The sequence below is a fragment of the Giraffa tippelskirchi genome, chromosome 6, assembly GCF_054371585.1.
Source record: "Giraffa tippelskirchi isolate mGirTip1 chromosome 6, T2T-mGirTip1v1.2.pri, whole genome shotgun sequence".
Taxonomy (NCBI): domain Eukaryota; kingdom Metazoa; phylum Chordata; class Mammalia; order Artiodactyla; family Giraffidae; genus Giraffa; species Giraffa tippelskirchi.
Window position 1 is genome coordinate 81157218 of NC_137280.1, and position 20954 is coordinate 81178171.

Genomic DNA, 20954 nt, shown 5'->3' on the forward strand with positions numbered 1-20954 from the left:
TCAAAAGCTTTGTAAGAAACAAAAACACCACTATCTACAAAGTCAAAGACCAAAACCCAAACTAATAAAATACATTTGCAATTCATGACAATAGACTAATCACCTTGTTATAAAAGAGAGCCTTTAAATTGATTTCTAGAAACCAACAAGCCTAGAATGAGAAAAACAATGGCTCTTAAGAACACAAAATGATGCCCAGTCTAATTCACAGTAAGATAAGGGCATTCTCAGTTATGACTAAGTGCCAGGATCTAATGTTTAGCATGGTGACTGAATTAATAAAACCGTATTGTACACTTGAAAATTGCTGTGAGAGTAGAGCTTTCATGTCCTGGACATAACAACAAGAGCAAAAGTGTGTGAGGTGAAGGCTGTGTTACCTAACCTTATTGTGGTAAACATTTTGAATGTATATGTACATCGAATCATTACATTGTACACCTTAAACTTACACAACGCTGTAAACTGATTATATCTCAGATTATATTCCAATCAAACTGGAACAAAAACCCATCTTGAGACACCCTTTTTCTCAGACTGGCAAAGATCAAGGAGTCAGCTAACGTTCTGTGCTGGCAAGCTGTGGCGCCCCCACCTCCCATGGCCTGTGGACACACACTACAGCCTCTAAGGAGGGCCAGAGGCCACTGTTTGGCTAAGTTAAAAACTGCAGGCACCCTTTGGACCTAACAATCCACTTCAGGGAGTTTTCCAACCAAAAATACTTGCCAAAGCATAATACTTGCCAATGCACATAACCAAGAGCATTAGTTGCAGCATTTCTCTTTCTTTAATAATTAAAGCAGATGTACAATGTATGTCTGATAGACCACAAACTAGCTGTTTTTCTTTTTAACAGGAGAAAATACAAGGTTTATCTGCCTGTGCCTGAGGAGCTCTCAGTAATGAGTAACTTGTTGAATACTCAGAGGTAAAGGCTTATATATCAACTTAACAAAAGGAGGGGCTTCATTGGGCAAATATACCAGGTTCTGTTGGGTGTTTTGTTTAACAGACCATTTTATACCCTGTCTTTTTTCTTAATATATATATTTTATTGAAGTATAGTTGCCTTACAATGTTTCAGGTGCACAGCAAGGTGATTCACTTATACATATACACATATATTATTTTTCAAATTATTTTCCATTATAGGTTATTACAAGATATTGATTCTAGTTCCCTGCATTACAGTAAACCTTTGTTACATATCTCTTTTTTAATTAGAAATCTAGCATTCTATTTATACTAAGTCAAACAAGTGGAATCAAAATGTCATCAAAATATTTTAGTTAGGCAAAAATTCATGTTTTCTAAAATATATATGTTATACATAGTATTTCTATATTTTTTTTGATGTTCTTTCTCAAGCCTTAAAGAACATTAAAAAAAAAAAAGACGAGATGGAGAAACTGAAAAACATAAACTAAATGAAATGGGAGCACTGAATATCAATAGAAAAAGTGAAACAAATTAGATAAAAGAAAAAGATCATCATTTTAGTTAGCATCAAATTCAAGTTAATTCCTGACTTCCCCATACCTCAATGTGCTCTTATCACATGCAATGGAATATTTTGCAGCTACTGCAAAGAGTCATAATGGAAAGATCTTTGAGATATGTTAAATAAAAGCAAAATGCAGGACAACATATCTAGTACCTGTGTTATAGAAAGTTGATGGTTGTATATGTACAGACTGTCTTTGAAAGGACACATCAGTTTAGTTCAGTTCAATCGCTCAGTTGTGTCCAACTCTTAGCAACCCCATGGACTGCAGCATGCCAGGCCTCCCTGTCCATCACCAACTACCAGAGGTTCCTCAAACTCATGTCCATTGAGTCGGTGATGCCATCCAACCATCTCATCCTCTGTCGTCCCTTTCTCCTCCTGCCTTCCATCTTTCCCAGAATCAGGGTCTTTTCCAATGAGTCAGCTCTTTGCATCAGGTGGCCAAAGTATTGGAGTTTCAGCTTCAGCATCAGTCCTTCCAATGAACACCCAGGAGTGATTTCCTTTAGGATGGACTGGTTGGAGCTCCTTGCAGTCCAAGGGACTCTCAAAAGTTTTCTCCAACACCACAGTTCAAACACATAGAAGCTGGTAACTGCTGTTACTTCTGGGAAGGGAAACTGGAAAGGTGGAAGAATGGGAGAGAGGAAGTTAACTTTCACTGTACAAGTTTTGAATTTGTACCATGTGTTATCAAAAAAGGAAAAAATTAAACCACTTAAAAAGCAGTGATGTTAAAGAAAAAAAAAAAACAGTGATGTATCTACTGAATAACACTCAGAGGATAATGCAGCCACAACTAACACCCCCTCCCTCTCCCACCCCCCCCCCCCTTCGCAGCTTTCTTTCTCCTCCCCAACATTTATTCACAGAGTAACCAGTTGAGTATAGGTTTCCCTTAAAGTGTAGCCCTGGGGACAGAAGTGCATTTTATAACCCAAGTCATTTTACTTTAAAGAGATGTGTCATATCCCCTACAGGCCTCAGCAAATTATTCCTTGGAAATAGTGAGATCACCTGTTTCCTAATTTAACACACATCTGTTGATCCCACTATGTGCTCAACTTGAGTTGGGTGCTGAGCCAAGTTCTTAACAGAAGCTCACAGCCTTTGGGGAGCTAGACAAAGAGACAATGATAAATTAATCTGGAGTGCCAAGAGCTACTAGCAGTTACATTCTGGCAGGGTAAGGTGATAGATGAGGCTGGAGAGGCTACATGGATCTGGTTGTGAAGGGCCTTGAAGGCCTTGCTTTTAAGCAGGTGTGACTGTGGTTGGATCTGTAGGATGGACATATCATGTCACTGGTGGCTGGAATGGGAGATGGACTGGAACCCACCACAAAGACTGGCAGGAGCCTGGGGCAACTTACCAGGAGGAATCTGATATAGGACTGCCTGAAAATATTTACAACTCCTTTATTTTTTGTATCAGGATGGCTAAAAATGGTAAAATAACATCAGGTAATAATCAGAGTTGTGTCAGAGAGTGACCCTGTACCTTGGTTAAGGTATATTGTTAAGTTCAATTAACAATTGAACTTTAGGTGGTTAAACAGTTTTTCTAACTTTAGAATTTCCTATTCACTACAAGGGAAAAAAGTTGGGAAAAAAAGAAAAGCACAATCTTTTATGTGCTGGTAAAATTTATATATCAGTGGCAACTACCTGTAACTTAGAAGTTTGAAATGTAACACCTGAAAACTGGCAGTAGCTTCCTTTGTGTTAAAGTGCCAAAGGTCATCGCACAGGCCGGTCAGGCTATTGAGGTCTTGCCTCTTCCCATACAACCTCATCTTGTTCACATGGTTCCCAACTCTGGCTCCACCCCTACACCTTTTTAAAGGTTCCTAACCAGCCCATGATGGAGAAGGCAATGGCACCCCACTCCGGTACTCTTGCCTGGGAAACCCCATGGACGAAGGAGCCTAGTAGGCTGCAGCCCATGGGGTTGCAAAGAGTTGGACACGACTGAGCGACTTCACTTTCACTTTTCACTTTCATGCACTGGAGGAGGAAATGGCAACCCACTCCAGTATTCTTGCCTGGACAATCCCAGGGATGGAGGAGCCTGGTGGGCTGCCGTCTACGGGGTCGCACAGAGTCGGAAATGACTGACGTGACTTAGCAGCAGCAGCAACCAGCCCATGAAGGGCTTCCCAGGTGGTGCTAGTGGTAAAGAATCTGCCTGCCAATGCAGAAGATGTAAGAGATGCAGGTTTGATCACTTGGTCAGAAGATTCCCTGGAGAAGGGCATGGCAACTCACTCCAGTATTCTTGCCTGGAGAATCCCATGGACAGAGGAGCCTGGCGGGCTACAGTTCATAGGGATGCGGAATTGGACACTACTGAAGCAACTTAGCACGCACACAACCAGACCATGATAGTTCCTACCTCTGAGCTTTCTTTCCCATTTTGCTCATATGTTCACTCTATCTAGAACACTCAAACGTCATTCCTTTTGTGGCTCTTGTCATCAAGTAATTCCTTACTGAGGTCTGCTCCAATCATGCAATCTAAAGCTGGGCCCCTGGCTCTTTTTCATACTATCTTTATTTACTCATTCCACACACTATAATTACTTGCTAAATACTTATATTTCCTTTTATAATACCCATCTTCACTATTTAAGGTTCATGAAAGTGGCAACTATGCATGTATAACCATTGTATACTATGCTTGGCAGAAATTATTAAATGACTATCTTCCCCTTTCTGGTTTTCTGGCCACCAGCATTTCCCTTTCAGAACACCTCTAGAACGGGCATTCCTAATAATAACTCCCTCATTTGGCCTGGGTGGAGGACCTGCTATCATTATCACAGGCTGCCCCATGAGATGTCCCAAGGCCATGCTGTCACGCCACGCTGCCTCTCATCTACACCCACATCAGCCTCACCTTGACATTTAAAGCCAAGTGGCTCTCTAGGGTGGCCTAGAATGTGTCATAAAGGAAGCGACCCAGTGCAGTATGCAGCCTGGATCAATTCCTTGATTCACCCTTTACCAGTTGTGTGACTTCTGACAAGTCTCTAATCCTCTCTTCAACCTTCAGATGGGGATGGTGGAAATGGTCTCACATAATTGTGAGGATTAAGTGAGAATGCTTACAACAGTACCTGGCACCAGGTATACCCTCAAATGTTAACTGTTACCCCCAGTGACTGACGACACAGCTCTTGATATTCCACAGCCTGAGCACTATGCTTTCTGGGGTCAGCATGGGGAGTTAGGGCCACATTGGCCATAAAAAGGTAAACACACTTGGAAGCACAATTTCTAGCCACTCTTAGTGATATCTAATTAGATCACCAGGCAGCTTGCACATCTTAAACACTGCATACTTTTCTCACTTATTTTCAGAAAGACATACTGATTAATAATTCTTATGGAAACATTTTTTTCTGAGGATAGTGATGTGTGGTGTACCGGGTAAGACAAAGAACAAGGAGGGACATGTCCATACAACCAAACCCCGACATGGGTAGAGAACCATCATGAGCACAATGGAGATGTCCTTGAGTGATGGAAATAGTAGAGCCTTGTATTTTTCTTCCCTTCACAAATTGATAGAAAAATATCAAAAGTAAAAATATGATCCAAAATATATTTAGCAGGAGTTGAGGTGGGCACCTTCCCACTGCAGGATAAAGCAGGTAGGAGAGGTTATTTCCAGATTGTCCTGGTGGCTAATCCAGCATGGGCGGGTAGGGCAAAGTACAAAGAGGGTAAGGAAGGGAAAAGAATTAAGACAGCTAGAGGCTGTGCACTCTTAGATTACATTCACGTGTAGGGAACTAAACATGGTTATTTTCTCAACCAAAGGCATGTGTGCAGTTTAGGGCTGTTTGTTCCAAGACTCTGAGGCTGGAAGCCCTAGTCTGCTGCAAGGTCAAGGTGCCATTTTAAAAGCAGTCACTGAACATGGAGAAAGGCAACATCTTGATGAGGTGCTGCTCTCTAAGCTAGGCAAACTTACCAGGGAGAACTCAGGTGCAGGAACTCATCAGCTAGTGGTGAGGAAGTCCTGATGAGAGAACAATCAGAGGAATTTGAGTGGGGAAACTTGGAGAAATTATTTTTCCCTCAGGAGCTGGCACTTTGAATAGCTATTCATGGGAGCCTGGAGACACTGAAGACTATCACAAAAAGTCTACAAGCTAATTCTCAACTCAAACCCTTCCCCAGCCAGAGTAGAACTGGTACTTCCAAGGGCAATTCCAAAAAATTGCTGGGCAGTTCCAAAATGCCCTAGGAAAGCACTGGTGTGGGAGATAGGTTCTAGGTCTGCTTCTGTGTCCTTTTCCTAGAGTCCAGCTGAATGGGATGGGTACACTGGCTCAGCACTTCCTCTGCCATATGTTCAGACTCATTATTTTGAGATGGTATAGACGTGGGTGTGCTGGCAAGTGTTTGTGCCACCAGGGAGTAGTGAGTGATGGGCTGGATGTGCTGAGGATGGAGGGTCCCAGTGATCCTCATCTTCTGTCAGTGTCTACCAGCAAAACTAGAAAAGCGAGTTGCAGAATGAACTGCTCCACCTAGGAGACTTGGGTAAAGAAAAGTCTCTGTCAGTAATTGCTCAACTCTTTTCTAATGCCATGCAGATTGGCTGGCAGAAGCAAAGGTGGCTGAGGGACTCTAAGTCAGAGTTCTCAAAAATGCACTTTTGGGGTTAAGCCAAAGGTCAGACTGCTGGTGTGCAGAGTCATGCTACTTCAGATTTTAAAAGTACAAAATAGCACCCAGGCAACTTCTGGCTCCCTTAGTTGAGAAGGTCATATACATAAGGTGTTAATAATGTGGCAGAATAGTCACTGCTAATAGTTGGGTCAGATGAATCATAAATACATTCAAGTTGGCTCAGGCATTTCTAATAGGCCATTTATTTTTGCCTTCCCAGAAAAGGGAGTGACTAGTCATCTCAGAGGTCTAATTTCATGAAGGCCCAAGACTGACAGGAGTGGTCTCAGGGAAAATAGACTGTCATTGGATGGACGGCCATCAGACTGCACTAATGCTGGTAGAAGGATAGCTGCTGCAGCTGTCACTGGGATGAGTGGCAGCAGGAACCTTAGCCCAATGGCAAGCACACACCAAGGGGCAACAGCTCTTATTAAAAACCAAAGGAACAGTTCAGCTGAGAAATGTGTTTCTTGTGAGGGATTCAAGGTAAGGAGGTAACAGGACCAGTGGGACACAGGGATAGTACTGAAAGCAGATCTCTGTAGCAGTGAGCAGTTTTCCAAGTTTATTGTTGGCTCTGGGGTTGCCAGCCATGAGAAGCTACAGATGAACATGTATGGTCCCAGGGCATGGTGGGTTCCAAGCAACCTCTTGAAATGCTGCTTCACCTGTAGCTCATCCGGTGAGAAAGGATGAGTTGTTGATCACCTAACAGGAGATACCAACCCAAGTAGGTGGTCTTTATTAGGTGGTAGCTGAATTTAGAGAACTTGGGGCTTTAAAGCTACTGGAAGCTTCCAAGTCTATGTTCAACCTGAAGTCCTGATTCCACTATCACAAAGAATATCCTCTCCTGTAACTTGGAGCTGAGGTACAGCTTTCATGGAGGCTGGCAGGTCACCCAACTTGATGGAGAGCACTTTTACAGACCAGGAACCTGCCACACTGCTTCTCAGATGACAGCTGACTTGCTCTTCCACCTTCATGCCTTAGCATGCTCCAGCCTGCAGTAGTGTGGGCTCCCCATTCTTTGTGATAGGGAAGGGAAGGTGCCATGAGAGGCTGTGTTTGAAGGCACATGGATGTTATTTTATCTGTCATCTACTGACAGCACTAAAGAATTAAAGATAGTGAGGGAACTGTACCTGCAGGACTAGAGTATCACTCTGACTTCTGGGGTGGACACAGCCCCTGCCAGAGAATGTCACAGTGCTGCTGACCACTCCATGGAATTACTCAACACTGCTCAGTACTGTCAGAATGGGGTAATCTTTAAATGGTAGAATACCCAGGTGGTAGAGAGGAAATGGCAACTTTTAAATGCAAAATCAGAAATTCAAAGCTCTCTCCATCTTCTGTGAACACAGAGTTGATACCTTCAGAAAAGTGGACAACAGGAAGGCAAGGACCAGGATCCAGCAGTTCAATATTCTGGGAGCAACAAATATACTCTAATGCAGTGGATACAGAGGACTGCCCAGCCAAGGGAAAGAGTGGTTAAGAGCATTCTGACAACTTGCCTGAGGCTCTGCCTCATCAGTTGCACATCATGAAATGGCAAGTCACAGAAGCAAAGGTGGCCCAGAATACCTCTAGTTCTGGGAATCATCACACCCAAAGTTGAGCATGCCCCTGACTGCCATGTGTAGAGTACTACAATGCAGAACAATTGGAAGGGAATGTCTGCACAGACTAGGTCCCTAATTTAGGGATTATCCAAGGGTCAGAGTCAAGCTGAAGCCCAGAGGAACTGGGTAACTCAGGAATTTAGATCAACCTCTGCCTTCCAGACAGGGGTCCCGTGTTCTGAAAGCTGGGTTTAGTGCAATATCCAGAATCATGGACTGTGTATGAGGTCAAGTCACCAGTCTTCAAGGGCAAATTGGTAGTAATTGATGTGATGTTACCAATTAGGAGTTGCTAAATCAAAAAGGGATATACTGTTCAAATGAATTATCCCAGGAGGAGAATACAAGTAAGAAGCCAGTGGACATACGAACCAGAAAAGTCTGACAAAAGGTGGTTTGAAGCAGAAGGCAGGAAGCATAATTTAACTCCTGGGCCAATGCATAGATAACTGTACTTTCTTTACACTGGTGTCAGCAGTAGGGGGTGAGGAAAATAAAGGGTTCCATTAAAGGCAGAAAGCCTCCTACAAGTAAAGTAAAATGCTTATAGACCATTTTCTTTTTTCTTCCTTTGCTTCTCAACCTTAATTTTTACAATTTTATAATTTCTTTTAATGGTGAACTAATTTCTATGTTGTTAATGAAGGTCCATTCTGGTTCTGATACTTGGTAATTCAGACTAATTAAATATCACTGCTATTCAACCAAGATAGTTCCTGAAGTATGAAGAGTGTTTGCCATTCTTAAGGTCTCAAAACCCATATCAGTGTGAACTTTGACTCTCAGTAATAAAATGACTATCTTCAAGTAAGCTTTCATGGTTATTCTGTAGAACAGATTCTCCTGCATTCAATAATTAATACACTCAGTCTCAAGGCTCTTCCATGTCACTTTTCTCCTATATGATGTCTCTGATGCTGAATGAGGTTTGCAGTCTGGTTAAAAGCTTTCCCACATTTATTACATTTATAGGGTTTCTCTCCTGTGTGAATCCTCTGATGTTGAGTTAGGTGTGTACTTCGGATAAAGGCTTTCCCACAGATTTTACATTTGTAAGGTTTTTCTCTAGTATGAATTCTCTTATGCTGAGTGAGGGCTGAATGGTCACTGAAGGCTTTCTCACATATATTACATGTATAAGGCTTCTCCCCAGTATGAATTCTCTGATGTTGGGCTAGGGCTGATTGGTCCCTGAAGGCTTTCTCACACAAACCACATCTATAAGGTTTCTCCCCAGTATGAATTTTCCGATGTCGAGCAAAGGATGAATTATCCCTGAACGCTTTCCCACATTCATTACATTTGTAAGGTTTCTCTCCAGTATGAATCCTTTGATGTTCTGTAAGGGAAGAGTTCACCCTGAAGGCCTTTCCACATTCATTACATTCAAAAGGCTTCTCTCCAGTGTGAATTCTCTGATGCTGAAGAAAACTTGTACTCTGATTGAAGGCTTTCCCACATTCATTACATTTATAGGGTTTCTCTCCACTATGAATATTCTGGTGTTTGGTAAGATGTGCCCTGCACACAAAGGCTTTGTCACATATATTACATTTAAAAGGTTTCTCTCCAGTATGTATTCTGTGATGGTGGGCAAGGTGTATGTTTCGGATAAAAGCTTTTCCACATAAGTTGCATTCAAAAGGTTTCTCTCCAGTATGAATTTTCTGATGATAAGTAAGTGAGGAGCTCACTGAGAAGGCCTTGCCACATTCCTTACATTCATATGGCTTCTCACCAGTGTGAATTCTTTGGTGATGGATGAGGTGTGTGCTCTGGTGAAAGGCCTTCCCACATTCTCTACATTCATATCGTTTCTCTTTAATAACAATTTTCTGATTTGCATTAAGTTTTTCACTATGAATCTTCTGATGTTTATTGAGGGTTGAACTCTTAGTGAAGACTTTTCTACACTCACTACACTCAAAGGCTTTTTTGCTAGATTGAAATCCCTGACTTTGAAGAAAAGATGAGTTCATGGTGCCGTGTTTCCCAGATTCATCACATTTCTGGTCACCAACCACAGATGAAGTTTTCTCATGAGCAAGCACCACTTGCTGCAAGTTAATCTCCTGGCCTCCATGCTGCCATTCCAACAGGCTATCATATTTCCAGCAACTATCTCTAGTGAATCTTTCCTTTATCATCCACTGACCCAATTCTCCTTTAGGAATATCTGCCTTGAGAATAGATTTCTTATTCATAGGTGTAATCATCCAGTCTGAAAAACATCAAAAATAAACATGTCTGTTTTATCATAGTAAAACATCTAGTTGGGATAAGAACATGACCTTGTTTATAATGCTAACAAAGAAGTTGCAATTTTGAAGACTTCTTGAAGTGAATATAGAAAAAGGAGAGAAGAGGTGGATAGAAGACATGGCAGGACTGGGTTGATCAAATATACTATGTATGAAGCAGGAAAATTTGGAGATAGCATTTGGAAATCACAGGACTGAGTACAATATTTATTTTCTTTGTGATTACAGAGAAATTACCTGAATTTTAAAGTCTCAAAAAACCTATACAGACCACAATACGCTAACAGATAAGAAAAAAAAAAAAAGAAACATGCATCTCATGTATTTCAGTGATATGGTCTTTAAAATAACCTAGATGTGGCCTTAAGAAACCATTGCAACTAGAGGTCAACACCTGGTAGAAAAAAAGTTCAGCTTTCAGAGTAACTACTAAAACCAGCATTTATGTTTTGTAAACTCATTTCAGCATTCAGATGGAAAACAAAAAGTTAGGCTGTGAAACACTGATATCTACTAACAAAGTTAGGACTTTCTGATGCTGGTAAGGGCTTCCCAGGTGGCACTAGTAGTAAAGAACCACTTGCCAATGCAGGAGATAGAAGAGACACGGGTTTGATCCCTGGGTCGGGAAGACTCCGTGGAGGAGGAAACTCACTCCAGTATTCTTGCCTGGGGAATCCCATGGACAGAGGAGCCTGGTGGGCTGCAGTCCATAGGGTTGCAAAGAGTCAGACATGAATTGAAGTGACTTCACACACATGCACGCTACTGGTAAGGAAGCAATGTCTTCAAACCTATATGAATGTGACACTGATATGAGGAAAATGTACCATGATGATACATATGTGAGCACAGACAATTAGGAACAAAGCAGAAAATCTGCCAGGATACATCCAGTATGTCTTGCAGGCAAGGCCCTAAATTTGGGGAAAGGACTATACTAGTCATTAGAAATGGGACTCTGCTACTGGGATATGGGCCATGGTCTCATGAGTTGTCTAATAAGATGATTCCTCTCCCTATAAACAAACTCCACACTTACTCAACAACATTCTCACTTGGTCTCATGGTAGCCTGATATTAACAAGCAGAATTCTGAATGCACATTAGTTTTTGGTACATATTTGTGAACATCTGTCTTTTAGTTTGTCTATTTAAGACTTTGTACCAAGAAATGCAATGATAAGCACTTGATATTAACATAGATGATGCAAAGATTCCTGGGAAAGCCTGTCAAGAACAAGCCTCCCTCAACACTTTTCTCTCCTAATCCCTCCAGAAAATCTATAAAGAAAGAACTATAATCATTATCATCATCATCATCTCCTTGTACTTATCTGGAAAAGAAAGTTAAACAGGTACACTTCAAGGCTAAAATCCTTGTGAGCTTAGAATAACATATCCTCACTCAAAAGAAAGAATGTTTAAACACCTGTTTTGCCAAATCTCAAAATCTTAAGATCCAACTTTTGCTTCTGGACCTGATAGAGTGGCCTTGTGGCAGACCAACATTATTGCAAAAAATAACTGAAAAAATCTACATTGAAAAAAGAATCTGTCTAAAGTCATCAGATATCACTTGAGGCCAATTTGATAGTCTAACATTTGAGAGAGAAGGGAAATGCAGAGAGGTGATCCAGTTTTTTTCCTCACAGAATTTGATGAATTCTTAAGTTTCTCAGGGCAAGAAACTAAGCTAAGTAGAAATTCAGAATTCTCTATAGTCTTATAGTACTGTTGAGCCAAAAACTGGAGTTTAGCACCTTCTCAGGGTGGGGTGAGTGGTGGTCACAGTAAACATATAAAGCTCTCAGCTGGGACTCCTGGAGGGCTACAACTCAGTAGCAAGGGCTTCATGAACATTCAACCCAATCTCCAGTTAAAGAGTCCCTGGATGGATTAGGAAGGTTTGGTTTCACTCCAGCTGTCTACCAGAGGGAAGGCAAACTTTCTCCAGAGGGAAAATAACATCATCCAGAGCCTATTCACTCCTTCACACATAATGTCTAGGACTCAGTCTTAAAGTACCAGGAGTACTAAGAAATTATTGAATCAAGATAAAAAGCAAATAATAGACAAAGATCCTCAGAACTCAGATACCAAAGTTATCAGACACGGGGTTTAAAAATAAGTGTGAATACTATGTTCAATAAAACAGATAAGAATAAGAATTTTAACAGAGAACTGGAACCAAAGAATCAAGTGAAAATTCTAGAACTGAAGAATATAATACATGAAATAAAGAACTCAATAGATGGATTTAACAGTATATTATCGGACATAGCAGAAGAGAGGAATGTATGCTGTGCTTAGTCACTCAGTCGTGTCTGACTCTTTGAGACCCCATGGACTGCAGCCCATCAGGCTCCGCTGTCCATGGGGATTCTCCAGGCAAGAATACTGGAGTGAGTTGCCATGCCCTCCTCCAGGGGATCTTCCCAACCCAGGGATCGAGCCCAAGTCTCCCTCATTGCAGGCTGATTCTCTACCGTCTGAGCCACCAGGGAAGCCCAGAAGAGCCTATGGACCACAACTAAAGAATAGCCCCCACTCCCTGCAACTAGAGAAAAGCCTACGCAACAAAGAAGACCCAGCACAGTCAAAATAAAAATAAATAAATAAACAAAATCATTTTTAAAATATGATTGCACAAAATAATACTAGTAATGTCTTGAGAGGTTGAACATATATACATAATTAAAATACATAAGAAAAGGTAACACAAAAGATGAAAGAAAATAAAATTGTTTCAAGTTACTAGCATTGCCTGGGAATTACTTATTTTGGATAGTAATAAGCTGGTGTTATTTATTAGACTTAGCAATAAAAGACAGTTAAAGAAGATACAAGCTCTTATAGGGGAATATAGAACAATAAAAATAGTTGATTCAAGAGAAGGCAAGATAGAAGACAAAAAAGAGATTTAAAGCAAGTGAGTAAAATTGAAAATAAATAATAAAATAGCAGACATCCAATACTATATATATTAGTAACTGGTCTAAATTATCCTATTAAAAACTAAGGTTGTGAGACTGTATTTAAAAAAATAAAATCCAACTATATGCCACTCATGAGAGAAACACCAGAAATATAGACTCAGAAATAAAAAGAAAGAAAAGGAAAGGATGTATCAAGCAAGCACTAACCACAAGAAAGTTGGTGTACCTATACTACTAACAGACAAATCTCATTTAATTACAGAAAAAAGACTTTTAAATTGTTCATATTGACTAAAAGCTTGTTCAGTTATCTAGGAATATATAACAAATCTACACTTTCATGTAACATAACTTCAAAATGTATAAAGTAAAAATTGGGACAATAAAAGGAAAAAAGAAATCTTAACAATGATAGATGTTTGCACACCATTCTCAATAACTCGGAAATCAAACCATTAAGAATAGGGGTGATCTGAGCTATAAGATAAACTTGACCTAAATGAGATACTGAATATTCAGAACACTATACCCAACAATGACAGAGTATATATATTTAAGTCCATACATAACATTAACCAAAATGGAGAAGGAAATGGCAACCCACTCCAGTATTCTTGCCTGGGAAATCCCATGGACAGAGGAGCCTAGTGGGCTACAGTCCACGGGCTCACAGGAGTCAGACACAACTTAAATGATTAAACCACCACCACCAAAGTAGAATAAATACATTTCACAGGACACAGATCATTCAGAATGTGTACTCTGAACTCAGTGGAATTACACCAGAAATAAATACCAAAATACCAAAAAGGTAGTTAGAAAATCCACAGATATTTTAAATCTAGTCCATACATTTTAAAATAACTGATAAAACAAAGAATAAATCACAACAAAAATTGAAAATATTTTAAACTAAATGATAATAGAAACATGAAACATAAAATGCAGCTACAGCATGGTTAGAAGGAAATGTGTATCTATCTATATCAATTATCAATATCAAGAAATCAGAAAAATAGAATATTAAATACAAAGGAGAAAGGAATAACAAAAAATAACAGAAATCAATAACTTAATTAAAAATTGACAGACCTCTATCAAGACTCACCGAGAAAGAAAGAAGGCACATATTACCACTTTCAAGAATGATATAGCAATGGAGACACAGACATAGAGAACAGACTTGTGGACACAGCGGGGAGAAGGAGAGGGTGGGACAAATTGAGAGAGCAGCATTAAAACATAGACATTACCATATGTAAAATAGATCGCTGGTGGGAATTTGCTGTATGACGAAGGGGGCTCAACCAGGTGTTCTGTGACAACCTAGAGGTGGGGGATGGGGTGGGAAGTGGGAGGGAAGTTCAAGAGGGAGGGGACATATGTATACCTATGGCTGATTCATGTTGATATATGGCAGAAACCAACACATCAATGTAAAGCTCCAATTAAAATAAATAAATTTTATTTATTATCCTCCAATTAAAAATAAATAAATTTAACAAAATAATGATAAAGGTGACATCAAAACAGATTCTAAAGAGATTTACAAGATAATAATATAATGAGGAAACTTTATGCCAATAAATTAAAAGACAAAGTTCTAGGAAGGTACAGTGTGCCAAAACGGACACACACAAAGAAAAACCCAGAAAATCTGAATGGTCCTATATCTAATAAATAAATTGAATCTTCAATTTGAAACCTTCTCACAGGGGCTTTCCCGGTATTCCAGTTGTTAACAATTCTCCTGCCAATGCAGGGTACACAGGTTTGATCTTGGTCCCAGAAAATCCCAAATGCCTTCAAGCAACTAAGCCCATGTACCACAACTGCTGAGCCTGTGTTCTAGAGCCTAAGAGCCACAAGAGAGGCCACTGCAATGAGAGGCCCATGCACCACAATAAAGAATAGCCCCCACTGGCCACAACTAGAGAAAGCCCATGTACAGCAGTGAAAACCTAGTGCAGCCAAAAATAAATAAAAATTAAAAAAAAAATCTCATAAAGAAATTTCCAAGCAAATGGCTTACTCATGAATTCTTCTAATCATTTAAGAAGTCCAGTCTGTATACAAGTAGGCCAATGGAACAGATTATAGACCCAGAATCAGTCCCCATATGTATGACAAAGGTAGGTACACTGCATACAATGGGGAAAAATATAGTTTTTTCAGTGAATGATCCTGGGTCAACTGAATACCTATATGGAAAATAAGGAAAATAAATCTTCCATAGAGGAAAACACAGAAGATCTCCATGATTTTAAATGTCTTAAGTAGAACACAAAACACATTAACTATAAGGGGGGAATACCCTGATTAATTGGATTATCCTAGAAATTTAGAACTTTGGTTTATCAAGTAACACCATTATTTCAGATGTGAAATAATATTTACAATATATCTATATGACAAAGGAGCAAACCCCAAATATGCAACCCTACAATATATCAATGAGGAAAAATTAGCCAACTAAATAGAAAATAGGGCAAAGACTTATAGAAATTTTACAAAATAGAATATTAAATGATTAATAAAAAAGTTAAAAGATGATCAACTTCAGTCATAAGTTGAGATACAATAAGCTACTCCATATATCTTCTAGAAGGGTGAAAATATTTAATGACAATACTAGGTATATAAAAGGATATGGAACCCTAATATCCTGCTCGCTAGAGTATAAACTGGTATAACCACTTAAACTATTTGGTTTAAGTCTATTAAACTTGCATACACCTGAACTTAGTACCCCTAGCTATATGCTTAAGAGAAATGTATAATGTACGTTCTCTAAAAGATGTACAAGAGTGTTCATAATAGTTTCAGTACTACTGATAGCTCCAAGCTAGAAATAAAACAAAGGTTTAGCAATAGTAGAATGTACAAATGGTGGTAGGTTTACGCAGTGAAATATCATACTTCAATGAGAATGAACTAACTACTGCTACATATGACAACATGGATGAATCTCAAACATACACCATGGAAGGTAAGAAGCCAGACACAAAAGAGTAGACATGTATGATTCCATTTATTAAACGTTTTAAAACAGGCAAAGCAAAGCTATGGTCAGGGTAATAATTATCTTTAGGACAAAAGAAACAGAGAGGATGGGGGGGTTCTGGTATTTGAGTAACATTCTAGTTCTTAATATAGCTGCTGGTTATACTTACACTTTTTATTGTATTTATATTATAACAATTACACTTATAATTTATGTATTTTCCTGTGTCAGAACTACTTCAATAAAAGCCTACTTTAAAAAACCTGGGAGCAGCTTTCAAAAATAATAATTATAAAAATAATTGTAATAATTATAAATAATAATAATAATCTGGTTCATTAAAAACAATTGTTAGCTTTCCTTTGTTGCAGCTATTAGATAGCTATGTCTATTAAAGCCTTTTCTTAATTGTGATCATAAAAACTTATCACCTATATATAAGAGAAAATTGGCTTTTTAATGCTTTGTGTTACAGGAAAACACTCATCTAATTGTGTATCAACAGGGGGTCAAACACACTCTGGTTCTACCACACTGAAGATGAACTGAGACAGGGAAAGACTGGATCCTCAAGTCAGTTCGCACTGGGGCCCAGGTCACTTCATGGGGGCTGAATTAGGAGAAATACCCATAGCTGCATTGGCCCAAATTAAAAAAAATAAAGTATGGTTTTAAACAATTAATATATAACTCGAGGGTATCAAGCAAGGCATGCAAGTAGTATGATCCAAACCCTACACAACATAGTCAAGAGGTCACACCCAGAGAGGGACCAGAAACTGACCGGATTTCCTCCAAATCATCAGAATTTTCAAGACCTGGCACCATCAGGTACATCCGGGAGTGGCAGTGGGTAAAATAAGGAGTATTGGTCAGTTTGTGTGTGTTAGTTGCTTCAGTCGTGTCCAACTCTTTGCCACCCTGTGGACTGTAGCCCACCAGGCTTCTCTGTCCATGGAATTCTCCAGGCAAGAATACTGGAGTAGGTTGCTATTCCCTTCTCCAGGAGATCTTCCCGACCTGGGGATTGAACCCAGGTCTCCTGCAGTGGAGGCAGATTCTTTACTGTCTGAGCCATGAGGGAAGCCCAAGGTCAGTTTAGGAAGACTTTATTGCCCCCAGGTCTTCCCCAACTCAGAGAAGTGAGAGAGTTTCTCTCTCCCAACTGAGGAAAACCTCTTAAGAGGTTTTTAAGCAATCAAAGAGAAAACCTGAGAACACAGTGCCTATAAAGGGAGATGAAAGGGTTTTTGAAAATCATTATATTTAGAGGTAAAATATTTTAATTGTAAAATGTGAATAAGAGCTTACAAATAACACAAGAGTTCTTGGAAATTAAAAAGGATGGCAGAATTTGAAACCTCAACAGAGAATTCCCACCATAAACAATCGGAAAACCAGGGAAAAAAATGTAACAACTATTTTTAGGCAATGGACAAATGACAGGGAAAGATTGATTAAGATATTTTTAAAATCTCAATAGATGAAATGGAAGACTCCTGTCAAAACTGAAGAAACCTGTCAAAAAGTAGAACAAAAAAATCCATAAAGATGGAAATTTTAATAAAAAGTTAAGGCATACCATCAAGAGAAAATAGATAAAGCTGAAGGTGGAAATTAAAAAATACTAGAAGAAAATGTCCTATGTCCTAAATTCAGAGGGAAAGCTCACCAGTGCTTAATGGATCCAAGTATAGGACCATAACAGGGTCCATCACTGAGAAACACTGGAGTAAATGAGGAGATCCTGCAAGCTTTCAGAGAGGAAAAATGGATCACAAATGATGAAGAACCTGAATGATTTTGGATTTCTCAATAGCAGACTGAGGACTAGAAAATACTAGAGCAATGTCTTCAGAATTCTGAAGGAAAAAAGACTTCCAGTGCTGAATTCTACCAGTGTTATGGTAGAAAAAAAGACACTGACAGATGCTAGGTTACCAAAAACTTATTCCTGTGCATCCTTTTTTTGGAAGCTACTGGAAGATATGTGCCACAAAAAGAAAAGAAAAGCCAAGAAAAAGGATGACATGGGACATGCGGGCCAGGAAAGATGGGATTTGTAGGAGGATGACAGCTAAGTACCTGCTAGAACAGAGCAGGTCAGATTGCTCCAAATGAGAATTTTCCAGGAAAATGAAATTGTTAGGATGACTGCTGATCTAAAATTCTTGAGAAGAGATGCAGACAATGAGAGAAGGTCTGAGATTGCTGCTGCTGCTGCTGCTGCTAAGTCGCTTCAATCGTGTCCGACTCTGTGTGACCCCCTAGACGGCAGCCCACCAGGCTCCGCCGTCCCTCGGGTTCTCCAGGCAAGAATACTGGAGTGGGTTGCCGTTTCCTTCTCCAGTGCATGAAAGGGAAAAGTGAAAGTGAAGTCGCTCAGTCGTCCGACTCTTAGCGACCCCATGGACTGTAGCCTACCAGGCTCCTCCGTCCATGGGATTTTCCAGGCAAGAGTACTGGAGTGGGGTGCCATTGCCTTCTCCGGGTCTGAGATTAAATTAAACTAAATGAACCCCATGAAAGACTGCTTAGGAAAGCAAAGGCAAAAGTCAGAATTACTATATGGGTCAGCTGTGAAAAGTGCTTCAGAATGTAAACACTGACTACTTCTCTGACTAAAAATACACTATACTGGGAGGACAGGGAATGGAAAAGGTAGTAAGATGAATAGTTTGGGAAGTGAGTTTAGTCCTCACTTTTTAGAGAAGAAATTCAGTAAATAATACCTAAAACTGAGGTCAATAGGTAGCAATATAAACACATTCCTTGAAGACACGGAAGCAAATATACCAAATAATCTGCTGAAAGAAGAGAAAATGGTTATTTCTAAAGAGGAGAGAACAGGGATAAACAGGGACAAGAGGCCATCAGTTTTCATAATGAACACTGTAATTTTATTAAACTAAATGTATTATTGTGATGAAATTTAATACTGAAAATAAAGAAAAAGAATAGAATAAACTCCAAAAAAGTCAAAGGAAAGAACTAATGAAGAGCACAATTTAATGAAATAAAGATAAAATAGAAAGCATCAATAAAGTTAAAAATTTATTTATTAAATTTATTAAAAAAGGGAAACTTTGAAAAGATTTATACAGGGAAAAAAAGACAAAAGTAAATATTATTAAAAAACAATTATGCTTTGATTCAACAAATACATAATGGGACCTGGTAAGCTGAAATATAAGAGCAAACATGATCAAGTCTTTCTCTCATGGATATAAGGGTAGAAAGGACACAGAAAACAGTAAAATAAAGGTCATTAAGACTAAGATTGATTAAGAATTTCAGCCAGTAAAGAAAGAGAAAAGATAAGCTATAGACTGGCACACATATTAACTGATAAAGTATTAGATTCCTGAATATCTCCTACAAGCAAATAAGATAAACTGTAACAGAAAAATGGAGGAAAAATATGAATATTTCACAGAACACAAATAATGAACATATGAAAAGATGTTCAATTCCACTAGGAAACAAGTAAGCGCCAATTAAAATCACAATGAGATAACATTTCTCAGGAATTTTGGCAAGTTCATGTTACTCTGGCAAGTAACAGGAATTTGCATCAGGTATTAGTATAATTAGGATCAATTAATTTAATCAGAAATCTGAGTATATACTCTTAAACCCAGTATTTCTACACCTATGAATACACCTAAAGAAACTCCCAAACAAGGCCCATATATTTAAGGAAGCATGTACAAGAATATCTAGGTCAGCAGTATTTAAAAAGCAGCAAAAAGTCTAGAAACAACCTACAGTGTGTCAACAAAACAGATTTAAGGTATAGCCATTGAAGAAGTATCAAGTGCAGTTAAAAATGACTAAAGCTACACATCTCAACAAGGATTTTTAAAATGCAAGCTGTGCGACTTCCCTGGAGGTCCAGTGGTTAAGATTTTGAGCTTCCAATGCAGGTGGCTCAGGTTCGAGCCCTGGTGGGAGAACTAAGATCCCCATGCCACGTGGCTTGGCCAAAAAGTTAAAAAAAAAAAAAAAGCAAGCTGTGGAAAGATATCTATAGTACAATACATATATATCAAGCTTTAAAGCATGCAAAGCTAAACAATATTGCTCAGAGCTATGGATAAATGTGGGCTTCCCAGGTGGTGTCAGTGGCAAAGAATCCTCCTGCCAATGCAGGAAATACAAGAGATGTAGGTTCAATCCTTGGGTCGAGAAGATCCCTTGAAATATGAAGTGGCAACCCACTCCAGTATTCTTGCCTGGAGAATCCCATGGACAGAGGAGCCTGGTGGGCTACAGTCCATGTTTTCGCAAAGAGATGGACATGACTGAAGTGACCTGACATGCATGCATGGATGGATAAATGTGAAGGGCATGAAGAGCCAGCCCTGGAGCTAATGTAAAATTCAAGTTAGGGGCTCTCTGGTATGAAAGGAGGAAGATTTGATGAGGAGAGACATATCAAACTATACAGGTGCAGCTCTGTGCTGTTTCTTAAGCTGGACCATGGAGTGTGGGGGCTATTTGCCTATTCTTCAGACTGTTCAAAATATACCAGTATTTTGGGGCTTTCCTTGTGGCTCAGCTGGTAAAGAATCTGCTCACAATGTGGGAGACCTGGGTTTGATCCCTGGGTTGGGAAGATACCCTGGAGAAGGGAAAGGCAACCCACTCCAGTATTCTGGCCTGGAGAATTCCATGGACTATGGGGTCGCAAGGAGTTGGACACGCCTGAGCAACTTTCACTTTCATGGAGTGTGGGGGCTGTTTACTTATTCTTCAGACTGTTCAAAATAGTACATATTCTGCTCTGTAGACAGGATTACAGTATCAAAATACAACTGTCTGAAGTAAAAAAAAAAAAAAAGGAAATGATAATGCTAAGTGTTGAAATAAAATAATAGTATGAAAGAGAAATAAGAGTTAATTCTCTACAAAACATCGCAACAAA

General features: G+C 39.3%; 1 protein-coding gene across 24 annotated transcripts in view; it reads right to left on the minus strand.

Annotated features, from left to right (window-relative positions):
- Positions 1–6746: 6746 nt before the first annotated feature.
- Positions 6747–20954, minus strand: part of ZNF454 (zinc finger protein 454) — a 29124-nt gene continuing 14916 nt past the window's right edge. For all 24 annotated transcript variants that reach the window (XM_081497789.1, XM_081497787.1, XM_081497778.1 and 21 more), the window contains one exon: positions 6747–10044. In XM_081497789.1, coding sequence (XP_081353915.1) covers positions 8711–10044 — 1334 coding nt within the window. In that variant the 3' untranslated portion in view covers positions 6747–8710. The remainder of the gene's footprint in view (positions 10045–20954) is intronic.